Raw genomic sequence first — 24,138 nt, forward strand, 5'->3', positions numbered from 1 at the left:
ATTACGTAGCTTTGGTGTTATAGGACTTAAAGGACTCTGCCTATGTAATTATTGCCGTAGTACTACATTTATAATGACAAGCAAAATTTATTTTAAAATTGTTAAAATTGTCCTAGTGTAGCTGTCATGCTACAGCTGTTGGGAATTTTATGGCTATAGTCAGTGACTACACAGTTGAAACGAGAAATTTATTCCCTGGGCACTAAATTGCCTTCATGGTAGCATGTAAATAAGAAACTTAAGAGATATCATGCAACCATATTTTAGATTTATCATATTTTATATTAAACTGAATATTTTACTTTCTATTATTGACATAACTACAATGAAACAGCATTTGATTTTATAACAGCCACATATAAAGTTGAATTTTCCAGAATACCAACTTGGAACTAAATTGTTCTGACTACTTGAGAGCTGTACTTTACATAGTACCACACTGCCAAACAACACTACTGTCTCAAGAGAGATTAACCTTGTAAGCAAGTTATGCAGGTGATTCAAATCCAGTTAATCTCACATAAAAAAAAAAAATGTTAATTGCATTGGCAAAGACATTGCCTTTTGATCACTCCACGGCTATATAATTAGGGATCAGGCCATTCAGAGGAACTCTAATCTAATTGATGAGCAGTTAGAGAACAGCCCTTGAGATTTCTCACCTAGTTTTTCAATAAACAATCTGACATAAGGTGATAACATGGAAACATCAGTGATCTTATTTTGACATGTCTTAAAATTGTCCATTATTCAGTAGTTCAAGATGTTTCATATAATTTTTATAATTTTAATTGTGCAAAGCTTCTTGGGATACAAACTCCATGGGGCATTAATGGGTATTAAATGAGATCACTTATTAGTTTACTGGATGATTCTTTTATCAACTTAACTTTCTAATTCTACTAACTTTATATTTCTTTGCAGGTGATTTTGACACAAAGTAATTAGCTCCAGGACATTTCCTTGTAATTTTTATAATTTCTGTCTAAAAGAGACATGGCTTTGTGTTTGATTTATGCTAATAATAGTAGCCACTGCAAAGGCAAAGCATTTAAAATATAGTTATGCCTGTATAGTTTCTTTAATCTTTAATATTCGTGTTTCTGATTCTCAGATTTTCTGAAAATAAAAAATGGTCAAAGAAATTGAAAAAGTTTTTACAAAAAAAATTTATTTAAATAAATGACAGACAAATCTAGTTTTTGGCATATAGTTTTTTTGTAGGCAGTTAAAATTGTAAAGTAGAGGTAAGCTTTGTATAATTGGCAGAAAACAGTTTGAATAATGAATCATACGATTTAGAGATGATTGCTGTAATGGGTGCTGTGGAAATTCTCAGACTAGTACTTTAAAAGTTGTGACCAAAGTTCAATGCAGTAGTAAATGTCAATGTTATTTTGTTGGAAGGCACATTCTAAGATACTCAGGTATAAAACCCATCCTGATGTGCCCCATGCATATGTAAATGACTTTTATCTTGGTTATTCTTTGCACTGTTCTCTTTTTTAATCAATTGAATTACATTTTACACCAATGTTAGGCTTCCAAAAATTCTATACTGCATACACTCCTGTAGTTATCTAGTTGCTAGGCAACTAGACTCTGCTTGAGGGCAGAAGGGAATAGAGAAGGTTCATTGTGAAGTTCTCCACTCCTGCTGAGTTCATCAGAACAGCAGCAGGGGATCCTATATCTTGCTTCTTCTTGAAATTATAAATTAGGTGCTTCCATGTGTCTCCATATAAAATAGTGGAGCTTAGAACATGTATGATACCTAAAAAACTCTCAAGGAGCCTGATGGTGTTCCTTAGATGAAGAGACAACTTTAGTTTTGTGACAAGTCTATGTGAAGTTTGCTCATATTAATTACACTCATATGTCGTAATTTTATGACTGGTCGGATGTTGAAGGAAACATATAAAAACTGTTCTTGAAAATATTTGTCTGTGTTTTAACTAGTCTTACATACTGTTATGTAATTTATTTTATAGTCAATGTCACGCCATGAAAATTTTTCATGTTAGAGAGATGATAGATGATAGATAGATAGATGATGATAGATAGATGATAGATGATAGGTAGATAGGTGGATAGATAGATAGATAATAGATAGATAGATAGATAGATAGATAGATAGATAGATAGATAGATGATAGATAGAGAGATAGATAGCCTTAACATTACAATGACTTACCAATCACAATTTATCCTAACATCGCCCATTTTCTAAGACTGCCAGCATTGCTATTATGATCTTATGTAGTTCTTATTTTTTGTTGCATAGCAGTTATTATTCTATGTTGTATTACTGTGTCTATAAGCAATGGTTATTCTAGTTCTCTGATACACACACTTTTTTTCCTTTTCTTATTATTAATGTTGGCATGTACATCTTGTTCCTGATTTTAATAGGCATGACTTTCATATACTACTTTTATAATTTTTGCATTTAATTTCTGATAAAAAATCTTTATCACGCTTAAGAAGTTTCTTTTCATTCCTCCTTTATTTAGATTTTTTAATCCAAGTGTTTTTCTCTATATATACAGAGATGATCATATTTATTTTTTCTCTCTATAATTAGTCTTTTTTATCTTATTAATTAAGATGCATTGGACTTCAAGTAACACAAACTTGAGTAACAATGGCTTGAGCGTAATGGGTTCATTTTTCTCATATCTAACATGTCTACACACATGCACACATGCATGCGTGCGTGCAGGAACCCTATGTCTATACTTTACCTGCTAATCTGTTACAGTTTGCTAAATGGTTACTTGAGAGTCTTTCTAGACTTTTCTTTTTTCACCTCTGATTATTCATTCAGGTCTGATATCTCTTCATTCTGTCCCCTTTTCCATATCCCCTGAACTGCTGGGTCAGTCTAAGCTGAAATGATCTCTTACAATAACTGCTAGACCTAATTCACTGTTTCATGTTTCTCTGCTAATTTATCTTTCACAGATTTGTCAACATAAATTTTCATATGCTTATTAAAAATGTAGCTTCCTAACTTAAAACCTTTTAACAGCTTTCTATCACTTTCAGTGCAGAACTCACAATTCTTGACATGGCCTACAAGACACTTCATGATCTTGACTAGCTTCATCTCCTACCACTTTTTTCATGATACCAAGCTTCTGTCTGTTCATCAGCTACCAAGCTTGAACCCATGCATAGAAGTTGTATTAACACGTGATGAATGAATGAGTGGATGAGGAAAAGACTTCTCTCAGATTGCTCATCCATATGCCAGGTTATAGTACAATATCCCCATTAAAATCAGCTGGACCAGAAAGAGTCTCCTGATAGATCATTTCTTATTCTCAAGAATATCAATAGTACCTTAGCTCTGTTTTGAACATTGGATCGTCACAGCTTTTAGATGAATTGAATGAATTCCCCAAGCGATGGCAAAGAAAAAGTCAATCCTGCATTCTATTCTAATGATTCATTTTTGCTATTAACATTCCAAGCACTTATAAGGAGATGCTGATCCTATTGCCTATTTACTGCCAGAAACAATACCTCAGTATCAACTATGCCGGCATGAAAATAACTGTTTGGTGCACATAGTGTCCATAGTTCAAAAGGAACAAAATCCTTTCATCCAACATTTGTTTTATTTCCATTGGAGAGGGGGCATACTTAGCTGTTAATTGATTCTACTACTTAAAATATTTAAAGCAATCTTTGTTTCCTAAGTTTTTTTGGATTATTTCTAAATTCTGCATTAAAAAAAAAATCCTATTAGTCTTGTTTTATGGCTTGGGATTTTGGGGTTTCAAAGTACAGATATTTGAGCATATGTAGATCTGTGTCTTAAAGAAAATTTTAATTCCTACTGTCAACTTCACCGTGGAGAGACACAGTTGTCTTCCTTCTCAATATCAGTGTTGGTTGACTTCATTGCAATAAAATATGGCTTTTGTAATTCACACATTTGTTTTATAAATATGGATCTTTAGTCAATAAAATCATATACTTCCATTCTATGCTCAACATATGTTATTTGAAGTGATTTATTTTCTTTAAAGGTTTCTTGTTAAATATGTTTCAGTTCTTGTGCCATTATATTCACATATTTAAATTGGGTTTGAAACTAAAGTCTAAGTGACTAAATATGACCATATGGCCAGATAAATTGTGTCAACTCCCTATGGATTTCATATTTCTTTTCCCTCACTTCTCTTTTTAGTTGAATAAGTAGCAGCATTTTGTACTAGCCTATGCTTTGGAAACATGTGCTTATAAAAATTTAAATGATAATTTTATTGTATCAGACACTTATCAAAAAAAGAAGAAAGTAGACAAGGAACTAAAGTATTTAGAGATATGTAAAACTACTTTTTGTTTTATATTTCTCTTACATGATTAGATACTTATGGAAAGTTATTATTTTTTCCTAGCTTTATATAGAGGAGTACTAGGATGCAGGTTAATAGTGTGATGTACAAATTAACAAGGGATCAAAGTATGGAAACATTAAAATAGAATGTTAGAGAAATAAATAAATGTAAAAATTAAGTAAAGAAAAAAAGGACGAATATCTGGAACACTTAGGAAAAGATAATTGAAACTAGCCTTAGAAAATTATGTATGACAATAAGTAGTTTACAATAATTAATAATGACAGTGCTTTTTATTTAAGAAAAGAATCAGATTGACAGCTTTTTTTATTTAATAAAAGAAAAAATCAGGTAGATAGCTTTCATACTTGAAGTGAAACATTCATGGAGATATTGGTTTCTTGTTAAGTGATATCTTAAGTGGAGAATTTTATATAACGCTGATAGGTAAGAGCATAATTTTTTGTTGTTTTCTCTAAAAATTTATGGATTTTTAATTTTTTTATAGTATTTGTTTCCTTTTTGATTTTTTCTATTAGTTTCAACTTTTAGTTTTTTCCACTTTAAGCCATTGTAATAGATTAAAGTAATCATTTTTATCTTTTTCCTTCCTTATTTCTCTGGAAGTTTGCATTTGGATTTTTTAATGATAGGATCTACATGATTTGACTCAGGAATTCACTGAAGAATAAATTTAATATTTTTTCCAAAATGTTCTATGGTTTTACAAACAAACCATAGCTATTTCTATGTTCCCAGATGTTTCATTTTATTTGATTATGTTGGATTTATAAGGCCTTATCAAGACATAGTTGAGAGAGACTTAAGTACATATGTACCAAAAAAAAAACACATTATTTTCCATAATGTACTTAAAGCATGCACAAATTTATTTCATTTTATCTTTTTTTTCCTCCCCTAAGAACGACCCACATTTCTCAGGAGGCCAATTAACCAGGTGGTACTGGAGGAAGAATCTGTAGAATTTCGTTGTCAAGTCCAGGGTGATCCTCAACCAACTGTGCGGTGGAAAAAGGATGATGCAGACTTGCCAAGAGGAAGGTAAGAACATCATATAAGCGAAAAATTGTTAGATAACCATGGAATAATTAGAAAAGAAGACAACATCCCCCGTTGCTCCACCAAACACTCTTACATTTTAGTGTATTATTTTCACACATAGGAGTTTTACAATCGCAAGCCATATATCTGTTGTTTTGTATACTAAAGTCCTCCAGGATTTTGATGTCACATTTTTATTGAATTTTTCCCATAAACTTCTAATTCTCCTCCACTCCATCTATAATCCCCAAATATAAAGGATTCCTGAGGTGCTTTCTTTTTCATGGATCTTTGTAGGTCTTCCATTCTATCATTGCTCAATTCTTTATTACCCATTCCAATTGCCTCCTTCAACTACTGCTCTGTTGCCATGATGCCTCAGTACACACTAGATACTGTCTGCCTTCCTTTATTGTCCAGAGCATCACTAACAAAAAGCTGCTGAATATAGCTTTTAAGGTCTGGAGTAACCTAAATGCTCATATATGCAATGGAATATTATTCAGACATTAAAAAAATGAAATCCTACCATTTGCAATGACATAGAAAGAACTAGAGTTTATTATGCTGAGTGAAATAAGTCAGACAGAGGAAGATAAATATGATTTCACTTAAAGAACAAACTAATAAAAAACAGATTCACAAATATAGAGGACAATCTGGTGACAACCAGAGAGGAAGGGGATTGGGAGGCTGGGAAAATGGGGTGAAGATTTAAAGAAGTACAAATCAGTAGATGATAGATGGGGTGCATGATATAGGGAATTCAATTAGCATTAATGTAATGACTAGGTGGAGAGAAAGAGCAATTAGGGGATCTTTCTATAAGCTATATAAGTGTCTAACCAATGTACTTTATATTTGAAACTAATAAAATAAAATTTAAAAAGTAAAATAAAATACGTTAAAAAACCCTGACAACTTCAGTCACTACAGTATTCTCCAAATCTTGCCAAGTTCATTTGCTATAAAGGTCAATTTCAAACAAGTGAAAAAACAGTATTAAAACTACATGTCTAGAATAGATAGGCCTCTATATATAGGCCTCTATAAATAGCATTGAAACTTTGAGAAGTCATACCTCTACTAACTTCCCTTAAAACATTTCATTTGTTCGACCTTTTGATTCTTTTGTTACCGGTGTGATAGTACTATAGTACTTTGTGTGACCAGTTAAATATTTTTAAAGTATTAAGCAAATGGAAATGCTGTATAAGCTTTAAATTGTATAATCGAAAGGCATAAAGCACGGATCAGTGAAATATAGAAATTGAGGTTGTATTTTTATCATGATAAAAGACATAGTTTTTCTTGAATTCTCAATTTTTAAATAGTATTTCAAAGAAGCTTATTTGTTCTTAGATTTGGATACATTAGCATAAGCTTCACTTATGCATAATGAAGGGAAAAGAGACCTCTTTTCTTGGTGAGGAAAAACCGTAATGACTTTTCACCAACCTTAGCCTAAATCGACAAAATTGAATCTATTACATTATTTAGGTCTCAGACTAGGGAGATGGCCATTGTTCTTGTGTAAGCAATTGTAGGGAGTGGTGTGGAGGATGACATCTCTTTGGCATAATATTTAATGTGATTTAAATAAGGTTTGTGTAGTGGTTAAGGCTTAACACATTTATATTAAATCTTTGTAGGGCAGCTGCATAGCCTGTAATTACTATGTAAGTAATATGTGACTATTTTTCTTTTGGAGACAAGTAAAGCTTTTCAATTCAAGTTTAAATGTATGAAATGCTGTGATAGATATTTAAACCTTCAACACAGAAGAAGATATCTGTGCCAACCTTTCAGCAACCAGAAATTAATTAAGGGAATATTTTTTTTCTCCCCTTTGCCGTGGAAATATTTTTTAAGTACTAACCAGGTACCTCTTTCAATGATTTAACTTTAAACTCCTTACTTTTTTGAGTAACTACCTTTAACAAAATGATAACATGTATTTGATGAATTGTATTAAATATATTTTTTGATTATGTGAATGTTTCAGGGACGTGGGAAAAGTTATCAGTTCCCAAGTTCAACAATAATCCTGCTCAACCAGGAAAATTTTCCATGTGACAAAGGGACAACATAACTTCTTACTTATACATGCCTTTATTTTCTACATGCTACTTTTAATATTAATTGCTTGCAGAAACTTGTAGAGATCATACTATTTCACAATTGTAGATTTCAGAAAGAAAAAAAAATGTCACTGTATTTTTTATGACTGTACCAAGTATCAATATCTTTTTTCCGGAGGGTCTCAATATACATGTGCTCAAATAAATCAACACTGACTCATCTATTAGTGACAAAAATTTTACATGCCAATATGAAAATAAAGTGAGCAAAGGAAACAAAATTAGTAAATAGGGAATAACATTTTGTAGTTCATAATGATTATGGTTTTTAGAAGCATATCCCCCTCTTAAAAGCATAATTTAAATTGTAGAAGAGTCACTTTTGGATTTACCACCATTCATTACTTGCCTACTAGGCTTGGAATACTCATTATAAGTCTGTAAAAAATAGTCATGTTAAGAGAAGTAAATATGCTGTTAACAATTTTTTTTATTTTATGTTAACTAGATTGGGTGTTGTAGGAAAATACTTACTGAATACATTAAAGAAAGTCAAAACTAAAGTAATTTTAGTTTCTTTCTTGAGTACTACATCTTTATTTCTCAAGCAAACTTAGAGCTTTTTGCTAATTAAAACTCTTAGGACAATCAAGTGCCTTAATCACATCCTTTCACAAAATATTTCATGTGATAAAAGTTGCCACTTTTTATAATAACTGGTGTGATAATCCATCTTATGCCATGTTTCATCATAACAGTATATTACTGTTATACCAAAATAAAAAAAAATCATACATATATGCTGAAGCTTTATGAAAAATATCATGTATTAATATAAAAGAAACAGAATATAATACATTTACAACCCAATAAATAAAAGTGAAATTGAAATATACCAATGCTACAATATTCTGTTCAATCTAATATTAAGGAGGGGAATAAAAATATCCCTTCTCAGAATTGAGGTAAGAAGCGTTGTGATTAATCTAATTGTAATTTCTTATCTGTGCTTGTCAGTACAGTTTAAATTTCAGTTAATTATTAGCAGTCCTTTAAAAGACTGTAAACAGAAGATTTAATATACTTCATCAATCATATAATTTTCAGTATATCACCATTAGTTAGTTTCATGATATGTCTTACTTCATTTTTATTTATTTTCTAAACTAACTTTCAAGTGACATTAACTTCCATAATAAGGATCTAGAGTACAGAAAGGAATGTTCATAATAGCTTGTCAGAGAATAAAGGAAATAAAATATGCCATGTACATTGTTATGTATGCCTGCAAATTCTAAGTGCAGTTGATGGCTTCCACATAGTGAATATAATTCATGAATATTTCATAAAAATAGAAAAGAGACTGAGAATGAGATTAAAGATATATATAGTGCAAAATTCTATCAATTTTCCTGAACCTACTGGATAAATTTCTTTTTCTAAAGTGCAAGTCTATTTTAAGAGAGACTTTTTAGAGTTCTTATTTCCATGAAATGTGAGATTCACATAAATACATGATTCCTTAAAAAGAGGAACTGAATAGAACCACTTATAATTCCCTTTTCTGTGGCATTTTTAGACTAAGTGGTGGTTCCTTCCACTTAGCCCTGGAAAAATGTTCTCGTGTTAATTGTTTGGAAGCACCATTGTTTAGAGCATGTGCTTCTGGGATGCAGAGATGCTGAACAGGTGCTCAGCCACCCTGCTGAGGAGCTACTCCTTCTTCGTATATAGTGTGTTTCAAGGACATGATAATTTGGGCTCCTAATAAATAACCATGCTGATTAGGTTGGCTGGTCAAGTTGGTCAATTAAAATGGTTTTTTGAAAAAAGAGGGAAAACACTGAAAGTAGGAAGAAAGCAATATATATAAAATATTGTATGTGACACTTGAAAAGTGGATCAGTCCCTAAGATTCAGAAATCTAAAGAAAAGTGTAAGTTAATATTCTATGATTTTTCAGCTCTACAGATCTCTTAGCCATTGCTGCCTGAAAAAAAAATAATAATAATAAAACTACATGAATAATATTGTGAAATTTTTCTAATATAGTTACCAATAGCATAAAGAATATTTAGGCCATTGTCAGGGATATTAGACTTTAGGACTGTTTTAAGATTTTTTGATCATTTATCCATTTAGTTATATTCTCATGTTCTGGAAATGATGTTTGACATTTTTCTACTACTAAATAGAAATGTGACCTTGAAGAAGTTATTTAAGCTCTTTGTGCTTTACTTCCTGTAGATACGTGCCAGTGATGTGATGAAACTAATGATTAACCTACGCTTTGACTCTCTTGTACAGGGTGAATAATTATGCCATCCATTCTAACCCAAAGGGTTATTAAAATGATATAATTAATTCAAAGCACTGTAATCACAGTACAATAAAGGCATATAACAGGTGCTCCAGTTTTATAAATGAAACTGATTGGTAGCATTTATTAGTTATATAGAAAACTACAAGGAAAAAATAGTTAAGGCTGAAAAGTACAGAGTACTCAATTTTTATGGATACTCTCTTTTGGCCAATTGATTTCCAAATAAATACATATAATATTATTGATTTAATAGATTTATTTACAAATTTTTCCATTTAGTTTACCGAGCCTGAGAGTTGACACCCATTTTTTTTTTTTAACCTCTGAGAGATTGTACATACCCCAAATACCATATCCCAGCCCTAGGGCAATAAGATGTCTGGGCAAGGACCTTCAAATTTCACACATTATATTGTATTGTCTGCTGGTGATAAGAAAACCACGATTTTTATAAGAAAATTATGTAACAATAAAAGCAACAGTTTTTGGAGGATTTACTATTTGCCATGAACTCTTTAATAGTTTTATTATATGTTAATTTCGTTATTTTAAAGAATAGTGTTCTAAAATAATATAACTCTCATCATTTGAGGGATGTGGAAGCAGAATCTTAAAGAATTTTCCAAAGTCACATTAATATGTTTTAGGGCCAGGACCTGATTTAGAATCTATTTGCCATGAAACCTGTATTTTAAACAAAAAGGATTCATAATTATGTGATTATTAATTATTTAGAGACTTGAGTCACTTGCAGATTTTATATTTTAGATAATCAGTTAGAAACACCGTATTATGAGTAACTTCATAGAAATACTATTATAGCATTATTGTTAAGGGAAATTTTTAGAACAATTTCATAAGCCACACATAAAATGTCTTGGTGTTTTGAAAATCTAAACTTGGACCAGGTCAAAGCTACTGACTTGGAGGCTGAAGATATAGATTTTGTTTATAAACAGGATTAATTAGCAACTTTTAAAGGAATGCCAAAATGGCAATTTTTCTGTGTTTTCATCAAGTAGGTGCTAATAGTTGCTGTTAACACAAAACTAATTGCCACCTAGGGTGTGGAGTGCAAGTTGCCTTGTCCTGTGACTACACTGGCCCATCTGTTGAGAATCTCATCTCAGGAACAATGCAGGAACTGGCATCCAATTTGGGATCTGGCCAATGGTCAACTCACAGGCTGGGACACACTTGGAGTATGAAATGTCTTGAAGTCAAAGATGCGTTGCTGTCCATTAGCTGGCAGCTCTTGTGTTGTGTGTAGGCAGAGCCAAGACCAGGTGCCAGCTTTCAGAGCAAAAAGATCTGCCTGAGTGCCACCTGTCATTGCCATGTGGATATTGTCTCACATAGGAGCCACAGCAGGTGTGTTTCTTCCATCAAAGTGTGGCATGTTAGAACATTCAGCTAGGCTGAGGTCAAGATTAGGGAAATATTTTATCTTAGCCCAAACTGTAGGACAAGACGAAGGCTTACCAGGAGATAGTCACCATGTCACACCATGTCCTACAGGTGAATATACTGGATATTTACCATTGAAGATACTCTCATACCTAGATTTTTACCTTGACTGTAAACAAAACGTAAAAAGAAAAAGTTATTTAGTTGACTGTATTAACACAAATCCTTGTCTTCATAAGACAATTTGTGGTTAAAATCACTTAGATGATTTGTACTTACTCATGGGATTTTTCTCTTAAGATACATTTCTGATTGAATTTTGTCGTTATTTTTATTGTTGAATGGTAATGTGGATTTGCAAGGTAAACGAGAATTTACGAGATCAATGTTCTTATCCTCGCTATGACAAAATGTATCGTGTTATTTTAAACAATTTACATGTCTGCATATGAGAGTCCACATCTTCAGAATGTGTAAATTGGATTAGATGGCTTCTGTGGTGACTTTAAATTATGAAATGGTTTGATTCTATGAATAGCAACAACTCAAAACAATTTTAAAAATATGATAATACTTTTTTTCATAGAAGTTTTAAAAAAATTAAAAAGGATGGGCCTAAAGAGAAAAAGTAAAATTACACATGTGCTCATTATCAATGACAATTAATTTTTTGATTTTGCATATAGCTTGTCATATGTCTGTATATACACACATATGTGTATATATATGTGTGCATAGTTTTTAATTCAACCTTGTTTTTAACCCTGAGTGCTTATTTAGTTTTTTTATAGGAAAACTCTAGTATTGATTCAAAAGAGTTGTTTTTATTGCATTTTCCTTTTTCTATAAATATAATATTAATAAATTATACCTACATAGTGGTTGCTTTATGCTCTAGGCATTTCACATTAACATATTTATCTTTAGGACAACTCCATGTTGTTGTTGTTGTTGTTGTTGTTGTTGTTATTATTATTATTCCCATATTATAAATGAGAAGAAGTAGACACGAAGAAAGGATGGCAAAATCAGTCACCTGGTAAGAGATCTAAGATGTCTGGTTCCAAAGGCCATATTCTTAACCACTATTGAATGAAACTAGGAGGAAACAGCTTTTTTCCATTCTCCGTTTGGGATTGAGGATTAGGAAAAGACAGTTTGGTAAGTGCTTGCCTAGAACTGTTATTTCTCTTATATAGTGACAAAATAAATCTGTGTAATAAAGTACATATTAAAGATTTTATATTTTTATTATAATGGCACTTAACAGTAAAATACAAATTCATTATAACATATGAAATGAATAAGATTGATTTAAAAAAAAAAAAACTATATTCTACACTGGCCATTGAAACAAAGTTTAGAATAATTCTATCTTCAACCTTATAGGATATTTTAACTTAATATATTCATGTGTTCTTAACACTGTTTCTGGAAATAAAAATAAAGTCACTGGAAACACATCAGAAACTAAAGAAATGTTTGTTGAGAGAATTAAATAGTATGAGTGTGGGTGGCTCCATAGCGTAGTGGTTAGCACATCTGCTTTACACACAGAAGGCCCTAGATTCGTGCCCCAAGTGGAGCCACAGATGATATCCTGGGTGCGCCAGGCCTCCCAGGAGCACTAGGCCCCCAGGGGGCACACCACAAGCATGTGGGAGGAGATGCCCTGCTTTCAGAGATCCAGTTCTTAAGGGGAAATGACAACATCCATAGGTCAAAGGTGGAAGTTGGGGGGGAGGGTAATTAAAGAGGGGAAAAATAAATAAATAAATAGTATGAGTGTATAAATCAAGAACTATAAACTCTTTTAAGGCATGATGATTTATCTTTTTATCTTCATTTCCCAACTATTCAAGGAACAGTTGAATTTATTAAGAGATTGTTATTATCTATTTTCTTGGTAATATTTGATTGTCAATAATTCTATGAGCAGTTATGAATTGGCAGGCAGGACTAAGTTCCAAATTGTATATTTCCTACCAATGTGGTGGTATTATTATTATTATTATTATTATTATTAATTAGTATTATTATTTCTTCTTATAATGGTCCATCTGGAAAAGTTGCTGCTTAATCAGCTATTCAGTCAACTGGTGTGAATAGAAAAAGTAAAAAAAAAAAAGAGAATAACTTGAGACCCAGTATTACAATGACACAATGAATGAGGGGTATAGCTTTGTTAATGTGTGAAAGAGATACAATTGTCAAAGATAAGAAACAAGAGAACAAATACTTGCAAAACATTGAAAGAACATACCCCATCCCACACAGTATAATCAATTATTGGTGGAATCTACTTTATTTGTTACATGGTATTAACTCATTGAAGCTTCATTCTAAAAAGCCATATTTAGGGGTAAGTGCTTGCCATTGGGACACAGTGAACATTTGCCAAGAAATTAAAGTACTAAAAGTTTCTTCTGAGAACGTCATTCATTATGTAGATCTACGGAATAGACCTGTGACAAGATATCCATGGAAAATTTTGCTAATCATTCTTATGAACAAATTTAACATTAGAAGTACAAAAGTTACTGTAATACCTTTCAAATCATTTCATCAAATGTACAGGCTTTTGGAGCCTTTGTAAAGAATATCTAATTGAGTATTCTATGTCACTGCAATTCATAAAACAAATAGCACTTATTATAAAAAAATAAGTGATGAAAACATTGGCTATTTCACCATTAACCCCCATTTTCTAAGAGTTTTGTTCAAATATTTATAACACAAATGACAGAAACAAAAAGTCAATCAGAACTTTTACCTTTGAGAGATTTTATATATATAGAAAAAATATTTTCTTCTCATTCTGAACTTAATTTATAGTAAGATATTTTTATTTTATTCATTCTTCAAATGAATAAAAAATCTCCAATGTAGACTGATGAAATATTATATTTCAAGAATTACTTCAAAAATAATTATACATATTTACTAAAAATTTTCTATGTGTTGACATTACAACGGATAAAAAAGATGAGTTTGTTCTCAAGTATTTTAGTAGAGGGTATGAGATATGTGTACTATTAAGTATTAAATAAAGCAAACTATATTAAAATTATGATATGCAAGACTCTTTAGGGTTTTAAAAAATAAGAGCTACTTTAGTCCCATGTGACACTAGAGATTGGTCTTAAAGGGAGAATAGAACCTCATAAGTGGAGCTGCAAAGACTATTCCGAGAGATGGAAGCAGAATGAAAAGCTTTGGTGGTGGAAAAGATAGGCCAACAATTAGTGCTTCGGTTTGCCTGGAGTGTAGTGGAGTGGCACTTAAGGCCAAAAAGGTTACTTGAGGCTTTATTATGAAAGCCTCTAATTCCAAGAAAAGTATTTACACTGAACACACTATGAAAAAGTATTTACACTGAAGCACATTGAATAGAAATATATCTGTGTCTTTATGTTTAGAAAATCGATTCTTATATTTATATACAGGGTGGCTTGAATTAGAGAATGTTTGGAGGTAGCCATATGTAGTAAGAAATTCTTTAAATTAAGGAATTACATTGGGATATTTCCTGTGAATATACAAACACGCATAATAATGCAAGTGGCAATACAATGAAAAGTTTTATATTTCAGTCAGAATTTATGGGAAAAGAGAGGTTAAAAATAATACTGAGGTTAATAGCTTGAGTGCCTGGATGAAAGTTTTGTCTTTAATAAGGAGAGAAGTAAAAGATTTTTTGGCCTAATCATTTTTAATGATATATCATCTGTCACCAAATTCAAGTTAGAATTGTTTTTGAGATCCTACAGTACATTTTCTCATAGTTAAGGAGAAAAAGATTGACAATTGACTACGATGCCATCTATGGAAAATGATTTCTAAATTCAATGATGTTAAAATATGAAAAATGTGTATATTTAAATTGCTTAACTATAGGAGTAATAACTAACGTTTACAAGTGCATTACATGTAAGCAATTCATTTAATTTTCACAATTGCCTTAAGAGACAGGTATTTGTATAATCCTTATTTTACAAATGAAGAGTTTAAGGGGCAAATTTAAGTGGTAGAAGTAGATTTGAATTCTAGAACTCTAGCCCTGAGCTTTACTCTCTTATCAACTACATTGAAATTATTCATTTTTAAAGAAAATTATATTAAAATAAAAGTAGTTTTCAAGGGCCCTACTGGTTTTATGCTAGGTGTTTACACAGTTTATAACTACCCTTTCTAACAACCTTGAAGTACAAGTCCTCTCTTTTAACAGAGGACGAAACTGAAGCTTAGAGACAATGAGCAGTGTGCTACGGGTTGCAGGATCCATGGTTAGCAAAGCTGAATTCAAAATCCAGGTCTCTCTGGAGTAGAAAGCTTGTGTTCATTGTTCATTTCCCATTTTGGACCTGGAACAAATTTTCTTCTATGTTTTATTCTACAGATATTGCCTGTTTTTGTTTGTTTGTTTGTTTGTTTGTTTTAATTTCCATGTAATCTCATCATTGTTGTAATTATTTATTTCTCTATCTCCTCAACTTCCTTCACCATATTTACCTTCAATCTTAAATATCCAACCCTATATCTGACATGTGGTGTTCACCAGATATACATTTAGGGCAGTGATTCTCATTTGCGGCTGATTCTGCTTCTCCCATTTCCAGAGGGACATTTGGCAATGTTTGGAGACATTTTCGATTGCCACTGTCATCTAGTGGGGAGAGGCTAAGCATGCTGCTAAACATCCTATTATGCACAGGACAACCCCACAGCAAAGGATAATCTGGCCCAAAATGTCAATAGTACTGAGGTCGAGAAACTGGTTTAGTGGAAAAGATGAACCTGGATATCTCTTGCCTGAATGCTATTTGATATAATTTTAATTTTGTTTTTAATGTTAGGGCAAAAATAATAGAATATAGTTCAAAGAAATAGATTTCAAAGATAATAGTCTTTTTTTTATTGCCTTAGTTATGAAAGTACACCAGTGAGATGGACAAAAATACCATGAATGAATTTGACATAAATGTGTCATCATTGAACACAAGAAGAAGGCCCTTTATTTCACTAATGACTGGAGATGAATGTATATTTTTGCATATTTTCTAGAATATATGAAGCTGGGAATTTTCTTTCTATCATTTGCTCATTAAATAGTTGTCAAATTGATAAAATTAGTTAAGGATAGCTAAATTATAAAATTATCTGAACCTTCATTTTCAAATAGACCTACCGATCCATAAGTTACCTGGTATACTTAATGATGACAAGTGCCCCTATAGCTGTGTTGAATTTCTAAATTATTGCATAAGTACATTTCACTAGGAGATTTCTGTGGGCAGAAGGAAAAAGGAGACCATTTTGAATCTTCCATAACATGGCCCAGACTGAACATCCCTCTGATAATGCAGAATCCACCCCCAACCCCAATAACTCAGCGAGAGCTCACTTTGAACACCATGAAGGAGACTTCTTGAAGTTTGTCCTGCAAAAAGCACAGATACACTAGGAAGATGGCATGTTCAAAATACATTTACCCTGGACTTGCAGTCCCTTATTGCACAGAGTTCATTCCTGATGCAGAAGAGTACAAAAAGAATGGGAGCTGCATGTCAAAAAGCTGGTCTGAGCTGTAAGTTCTGTGAATTCTTGTGAATTTAATCCCTAAAGTTCTTTTCTAAAAGGACTTAAAGTTAAGATTAATTTCTAACCAAAACACACCACTGTGAGATATATCCACTTTTCTAAATCTGTTGTTTCAATTTCTAGTTTTGTTATAAACCAAATTGTCTTAAACTAACTTAAGCCAATGAAATAATTATTTCTAAATTGAAAACATTTAACCTGTGTTCACCACTTTATTTATTCCAACATGCTCTCCTTAATTGCTATATAATTGTATTTTTCAATAAATTTTATGTTCTAATTCGTTAAAAAACTTATTAGATATAATGCCTGCAATATTCTGAAAACATTTAAAAGTGATATATCTAAATGACTGCAGATATTATTTTATTTGAATAATCGATTAAACATTAGTGGAAAATTTTTTACAAGAATAGTTACATATTAAAGACAGCAATCAAAATAATGAAATATTTTTTTCTGTTGTTATAAACCAAAGGAAAATCCTAATATCTCTAGAATAGTTTGAATCTGATCTTTCATGAGTGTGGAAGGAAGAAGTACTATACACACATACATACATACATACACACCTATTTAATCTCTAAATTTTTAAGAGATTTAAATTCAGTAAAAATCAAAATAACTGTGTAAGGATATTAAAAATTCCCTGCAGTTTTGAAACCAATAATGTAATTTTCAGTGATAGATCTTTGTCTTATTTTCAGATAATATCTATATACATACACACACATAAATATCTATACAAACATTTACATATATACACATATAAAAGTACTATTTGATATTTATATATATACACTCTAAATACATATACTCTTAAAAAATACTCTTTGCCAGGCAAATAGTGAATATCATGTCAATGATAAAAATATAGTTCTAATGATAAAATTGTGTTGTTAAGCCCTTTGATGTTAATATTTGATATTAATGAAAAATTATCAATAGTAAAATGTATGTATCATTTTATCATATACATTTTATCTTAAAGTTAATTTTTATCTGAAACTTTGGGTACCTCACTTTTTTATTACTGCTGTTGGTCAAACTTGAATTTCTTTATCTAGGCAATAGGTGTACATGTGGTTTCTAGGTTAAACTATAGAATAAGGTTAGTTATGAGAAAGGTTATTCTCTTTAAGTTAGTATCTCCTTTAAAGTATAGATTGCTCCAGACACTTGTGCAATGTAGTCTTAATTGTGGTAATAGTCAATGACTGGAAGAAATTGAACACATAGAAAATTCTGTGAAATGAAAAAATGTTGAGTAGAAGTTACAATTTAAACAAAATTAGAGTAAAAGTTCAGAGAACTGAAAATAAAGTGATTCTTAATGCTCAAAATGCACCCTGTGTTATTAACAGCCTCTTCATTATATGGACTTGGCATTTTGATTTTGTCATCAATGATGTTTGGTACTGGTAAAAGAATACAATTTTCTTCTCCCTGTATATATGTAGCCTTCATTTATTCCTTCATGAAAAAAATTGATCTTGATGGTCTACTAGGTTCGATTCTCTGAGCATACAACAGTGAACAAAAGTGACATGCTATGCTTTTTTGGAGCTTAAAATCTAGAGGTATGGACAAATATTAAACAAATTAGTCTTGTGTCAGGATGATCAGAAGTAGTTAGGCTAAAGGGAGAGAAAGTTGGGGAGGTATGGAGAAAGGTCCAGAAGTGAGGACACAGCATATGCAGAGAGGCAGAAGCAGGAGAATTCTGGAGTATAGTTGAGGGCTTTAGTGTAAAGTAGACAATGAGGCAAGATGGGACTGGAGTGGTGAGCAGAGATCAGTACAGGAAAGAACATACGGGCCAGGTTCAGAAGTTTGCACTTCTCTCTAGAGAGCTCGACAAGGGTAAACTGAACATTTATTAGTCTATTCTTGATATATAAAGAAGATAATAAACTATTATATTAATACTTGGGTTTTTGCCAGGCAAATGCAGCAGAAAGGCAGAAGGACAAGAAAAGTGAGAATATTGGCAAGCAACTTATGAACCACAGAATCTAAGTAAGGTAGAGAAAGAAGAGATTATGTAAAGGGTCGATAGTGAGAAATAGAAGAAGAGGTTCAGTTCGTAAACTGATTAAGACAGTAGGAAACATCAGAGGTTATGGTATTTGAAATTCACATTTTAAAAGAGGAGCCATTCCAGCTAAGGTCGAGGGTCCTGCTATGAGACAGTGTCCAAAAGAAGAAGAAAACAGTATCACTGGAAGAGGAGATATGAGTGAAGTGAGGGGCATCTATGGAAAATTTCATGTGACATTTATTGGGTATTTATTATATGTTAGTTTTAAGTCTCTCAACATTCTAAATGTGTTAACTCATTTAATTCTTAAAATATCTCTATGAAGTAGGTCCTATTATTATATTTTTAGAGGAAGAAATTCTAAAGATTCTAATTCCATTGGAAGACATGATACCTGTTCACAGAAGTATGGCTTTGTTTTGTTTTGCTTTTTTTTTTTTTTCATAAGAGAAGATATGTAACTTATTTTAAAATACTTATTGAGTGAGTACTTTGTGTCAGTCACTAATTGTGTGAAATGGCAAAGACGATTTTTCCTACTTTTTCTTCAAGCTTTTCACCAACCCTCAGGAAAAAGCCAGATTTCCACTGGAGTGAGGGTAACTCAGAAAAAAGATAGAGAATGAGGAAGTTTTACAAGTCAATGAACAGGTAGTTCAGAAGGCAGAGGAAAAATTTTCTAGAGATGGCTACATAAATTTTGTGAGAGCTTGTGGCAGAGGAGACAAAGCTCATGGCAGAGGAGAAAAATGAGAGAAGATAACGGGGGAAGATGGAAACTGGCAGTGACTAAGGACAACAGGCTCTGAACTTCACAGTTGTCCACAAGTTTGCCAAAAGAATTAATCTCTAGAGTCTCCATTGTCTGTCTGTTAGAGGTGTTGGAGATGGGAGAGACATGGGCCTTCAAAAGGTAGCAAAAGTCTGAAGTGATTAAAACTTACAGGCTCTTTTAGTCTGGGGTAAGCAGGACACTTTAGCCTTTCTGGAAGGGCTCAGTTGCAGTTAATTTAATTGCCCAAGCTCCAGAGTCTGATTATAAGGTGGTCAGTGTCTGGAATCCCTGGCTCCACTCTTTCGAGCCTAATTATACTTTGATCTGAAATCTGCACTTTGTTAAGCCAACTATTGTTATCCTAGTGTGTATATTTTTAAACATCTTTTTTTGCCTGTTTGTTTTCTCTTAGCTTTTTAGTTGGAAAACGCCCTGTTCTATCAGCTGTGCTAAAGGGGCACTTAGTAGAGAGGGGCTTTTCATCTCTGGGTCAGATGACAAGGAGGGAGCCACCTACGTATGACTGGATTGGAGGTAACAAGGATAGCATTTACGGAAAGCCAAGAGAGCCTAACAGGTTATTGTGTTATTTAAGACAGAGTCAGAATGCCATCATATTTCAACTCTTATTTTAACTTTCTGTAGAGACTTCTGAAACAGAACAGAAAGTTCTCTGCAGAGATTACCTTGCCTCTTACAATTTCCCTACAAGCTTAATCTCTAAAGATTTTTGTTTTCTTTCCTTTTCCAATGACTGTTACATTAATTTTTATTTTTAAATGATAGCTGTGCTTTATATTGCTCTTAAGTACTCTGCCCAGAAATACTTGCCATCTGAGCCCTGAAAGAATAGGTAAAGATTCCTTCATCCAAACTGTGAATATCAGCCTGCATTATAATCATAGATTAAAAAAAGGATGTGACACAGGTCGGCTACAGTGCATAGAAACCTTTTGCCTGCAAAATAATGTCTGTTGTTCTCAACTGTGATTTAAGAGCTTGACTTTAGGATACAGCTTAAATATTCACGATTAGGAAAATATCATTTGGGATTTAGGTTGCTAAAGAGCACTTAAGGGAGTTTTAATAACAGTTTCAAGTGTTGTCTGTGAAAGGATTTTGTTTGACAAACTGTGACTAAAAAATTGTTTTAGGAAAATCAAGCAACTTTTTCTATTTTCAATTGTCAAGAATCAAAAAATCAAAATATTTAAATTTCTCCAAGAAAGTTTATGTTTTATATGAGTGTCTTGATTCAGAATTGTGAGTTGTTAAAAGGCATTTTCTTTGACCAATTGAAAACCATCATCACTGAGCACAAAATGGTTTTATCTTCATTTACACTGCAATCCATACAGTGGTATCGATTAGTTGAAGAGTGTGTGTTTAATTATCAATAAATAATTTCATAAGATTAATAAGTGATTTTTTTATCTTAAAAATCCTTCTGTTGAAAATAGGGCAATAGACTCTGTGACATATTCATATAAAAGTGCCACAATTAAATTTTCATTGAATTATGGAACTATAGGATGCTCATCATTGCAAACACTTATTTTCTGAAATAATCTAAAAAGTATAATGTGATCTTTTGCTGTTGGGATTAAGTACAAGTCTTTTAAAAGATGAAAACAAAGTTTTTCAAGTCTCCCTAAGAAAAGACATCTTTATTTGCATAAAAATTAAATGTTTCCTGGTTCAATTCATAGTTTTTATTGTTGGCCAACTTAATGATTAATAAAGCAGCCATGTAATACAATTTTAAGTGCTAAGTCAAAACATTTGTTCTAGAATTGGAGCCAGACATCTTATAACAAGAAGTAATAGGTGATTCAAAAACTAAAAACGTTGAGAAAATAAATTTCCTTCCGTGAAAAACAAAGGTGTTTTCGAGATAAGAATTGCCGTTCGGGATGTTTTATTAACAGAACCCTCGCGTAATCCAAACAAGGCAATGAAACGCAGAGGCTTGAACTGAACATGGTAAAATATCACTTTGTAATAGAAATTATAGTGTATTTTCTTTTAGTTTTTTCTTCTCCCTAATTCTAAACCCCACTGTTAAAGGCTTGGAGGAGGAGTTCCCTAAATTATCTGAATTATATTCACAAAAGCGAGGAAATTATGAGTTCTTCTCCTAAAAGCTTAATGTACATTAGGATTGCAAAGTATGAGAAATATATGAGATGTGGCTGTTATAAAACTGTATATTTTTTCAAAAGTTTTCTTCAATATTTTCAAAATAAATTTAGATTTACAAGACACCTTCCCAAGAGACAAAGTTTCTTTAGGAGGAAGGAATTAAAAGAAGATTCTCTCATTAAATTTGGAAGTGAGTTTAGAATAAAGAATTTTTTCTTAAAAAAATGAATAATATTTCTTTTTGGAAACAATTTTAAGATTATTAATCAAATATAAGATCACACACAAACAGAACCTGGCATGCAAACTATTGTTTTAAGTATTAAAATAAATTTATGTTGTTTTGTTTATTATTCAACTGAACAGATGGTAATGATTTTGACACAATTCAGTTTCCTTTTTCTTTCTTTTTTTTCCTTTGGGGAAAAAAAACAACACAAAACCAGAGCTTCTTTTCCCACTTTGTCACAGCTGGTTACCAATCAATCTCAATTCACGGTACAGTGATGATAGCACATGTTGTCCGGGGGCCAAATCTGATTGGGTTGCATTTTTCAGCAGTGTTTCATATGAGGAAAAGAAAAGTATCTTTATGGTAGAGACTGTCAGCACACGATTGTACAATTGTCATTAATCAAACCTGGCAACAATGACTGCACTTATACAAGTCTGAGACTGGCAAATTTCACTATCAAAATCACTCAATTTCTGTTAAGATTTTCTCAGCAGTAATTTTTTTTATGTTTTCTTTTTCTTCTTGTTTTTAATTAAAGTCAGATGATACCTCTTACACATTGATCATATATATTTTACACCATTTTTTTAAGGTAGCTGTTTTACATCAAAGTATGCTTTAGTTATTTAAAATTCGTTCTCAGCTTTTTAAAGAAAGCTAAGAGCAAATCAGAGCAAGATTTAAGTACATTAGATTGTTTAATAAAAGAATAATGTATATATTAGTAAACACATTATGAACCTCCTAAGATTACATTTGATTTTAGAATAATATTGAGAAAAATATTGATAAAATTCATTTCTAGAATTTTTGAAACTGTAATTCAAAATCAACAATACAGCAATGTACACTTGCCCCATGCATACACACAGTGCGATAAACACACACATCAAATGGAAGGGACATATTGCTCAGGGTTAGAAAAATAAATATATTTGCTGCAGAGGACACTATTCTATCTCTTTATAAATCGAGACAATGATCTCAGCATCTAAAAAATGGTATTTGGAAATAGGCATTTTTTTTGTCATTTATTGCTGTGAAATCATATATTAAACTCTGTTGTAAACTGTGAAGATCTCTTTAAATGTAAGAAACTATTATTCCTAATTTTGTGTGTTATTGAGTCAATATTTGTTTTCTAGGGAAAATGAACATTTCTCCAATTACCCAGTGTAATAGTTTAAAGCATAAATGAGATTACTATTAGGCATATGCCAATTTATCCAGAAAGAAATGCAAGAAATAAGGTCACATTTCTTGGACCTGTGGAAATATTTGACATCTAATTGTTTGTGAAATATGTAGTTTTAAGAAGCAAATTATTGTTTCAGTGAAATCATGACCCATTAGAAAAAACAGACTAAGAACCATATACTCATGACAATTTTTTCTCCTGACTATGATTTCTTCAATATCTGGCTTTAAGGAAGGAATTTGTCATGTTTTGCCTTAGATTGCCTAAATATGAAGTTAGTAATGGGCCAAATATTTACTTTTTCTGGGTTTAAAAATATTTTGGACAGGATTTTTTAAAAATCAATACTCATATTTATTAAGGTTTTGCAAGTAAGATCTAATTTGATCATAATTATACATCTATCATTTCTCAGGCTTGAAGTGCTTCTTATTACAAAACTTAATAAAGATACCATGATATGTCTGAGTCATTTGGGTTTGTCAGAGCACTTCAAGGATCAGGCTAGAAATTGGCACAGTATTTTAGTGGAGTTGGAAGGAAGCATAGTGTCTCCACTGTACAGTGTATAATTGTATTAGACTTGTGGGTAGGTGGTGTGGAGAAGGAGAAATAGTATTTACTTTGGGGTGAGACAGACCTCGATTTGAAAATTCAAATGTGTATGTGAAAATGTTAAAATTTTAAATGATGTCAATTGTTCCAATAACTTAAAAATATTAGTGAGCCAAAAAGACACACACACACGCACGCACACACACACACACACACACAGACACACCCCACTTGCTTTTATGCAGATTCAGCCCAAAAGTGATGAAACTGCAATTATGAATTTATAGTGTCTAGTGTAAATTTCCATACCTCGACCATGAAGCCTGAATTCTAATCACAACTCAGCCACCGAAAGCTTTATTGTGATAC

General features: G+C 31.9%; 1 protein-coding gene across 4 annotated transcripts in view; it reads left to right on the forward strand.

The window, feature by feature from the left end:
- The window catches only part of ROBO2 (roundabout guidance receptor 2), a 547,754-nt gene that overhangs the window by 393,759 nt on the left and 129,857 nt on the right, over positions 1-24,138 (forward strand). For all 4 annotated transcript variants that reach the window (XM_039855108.1, XM_039855109.1, XM_039855110.1 and 1 more), the window contains exon 5: positions 5,273-5,411. In XM_039855108.1, coding sequence (XP_039711042.1) covers positions 5,273-5,411 — 139 coding nt within the window. The remainder of the gene's footprint in view (positions 1-5,272; positions 5,412-24,138) is intronic.

The sequence above is a fragment of the Pteropus medius genome, unplaced genomic scaffold, assembly GCF_902729225.1.
Source record: "Pteropus medius unplaced genomic scaffold, Ma_sr-lr_union100, whole genome shotgun sequence".
In the NCBI taxonomy this organism is placed as follows: Eukaryota; Metazoa; Chordata; class Mammalia; order Chiroptera; family Pteropodidae; genus Pteropus; species Pteropus medius.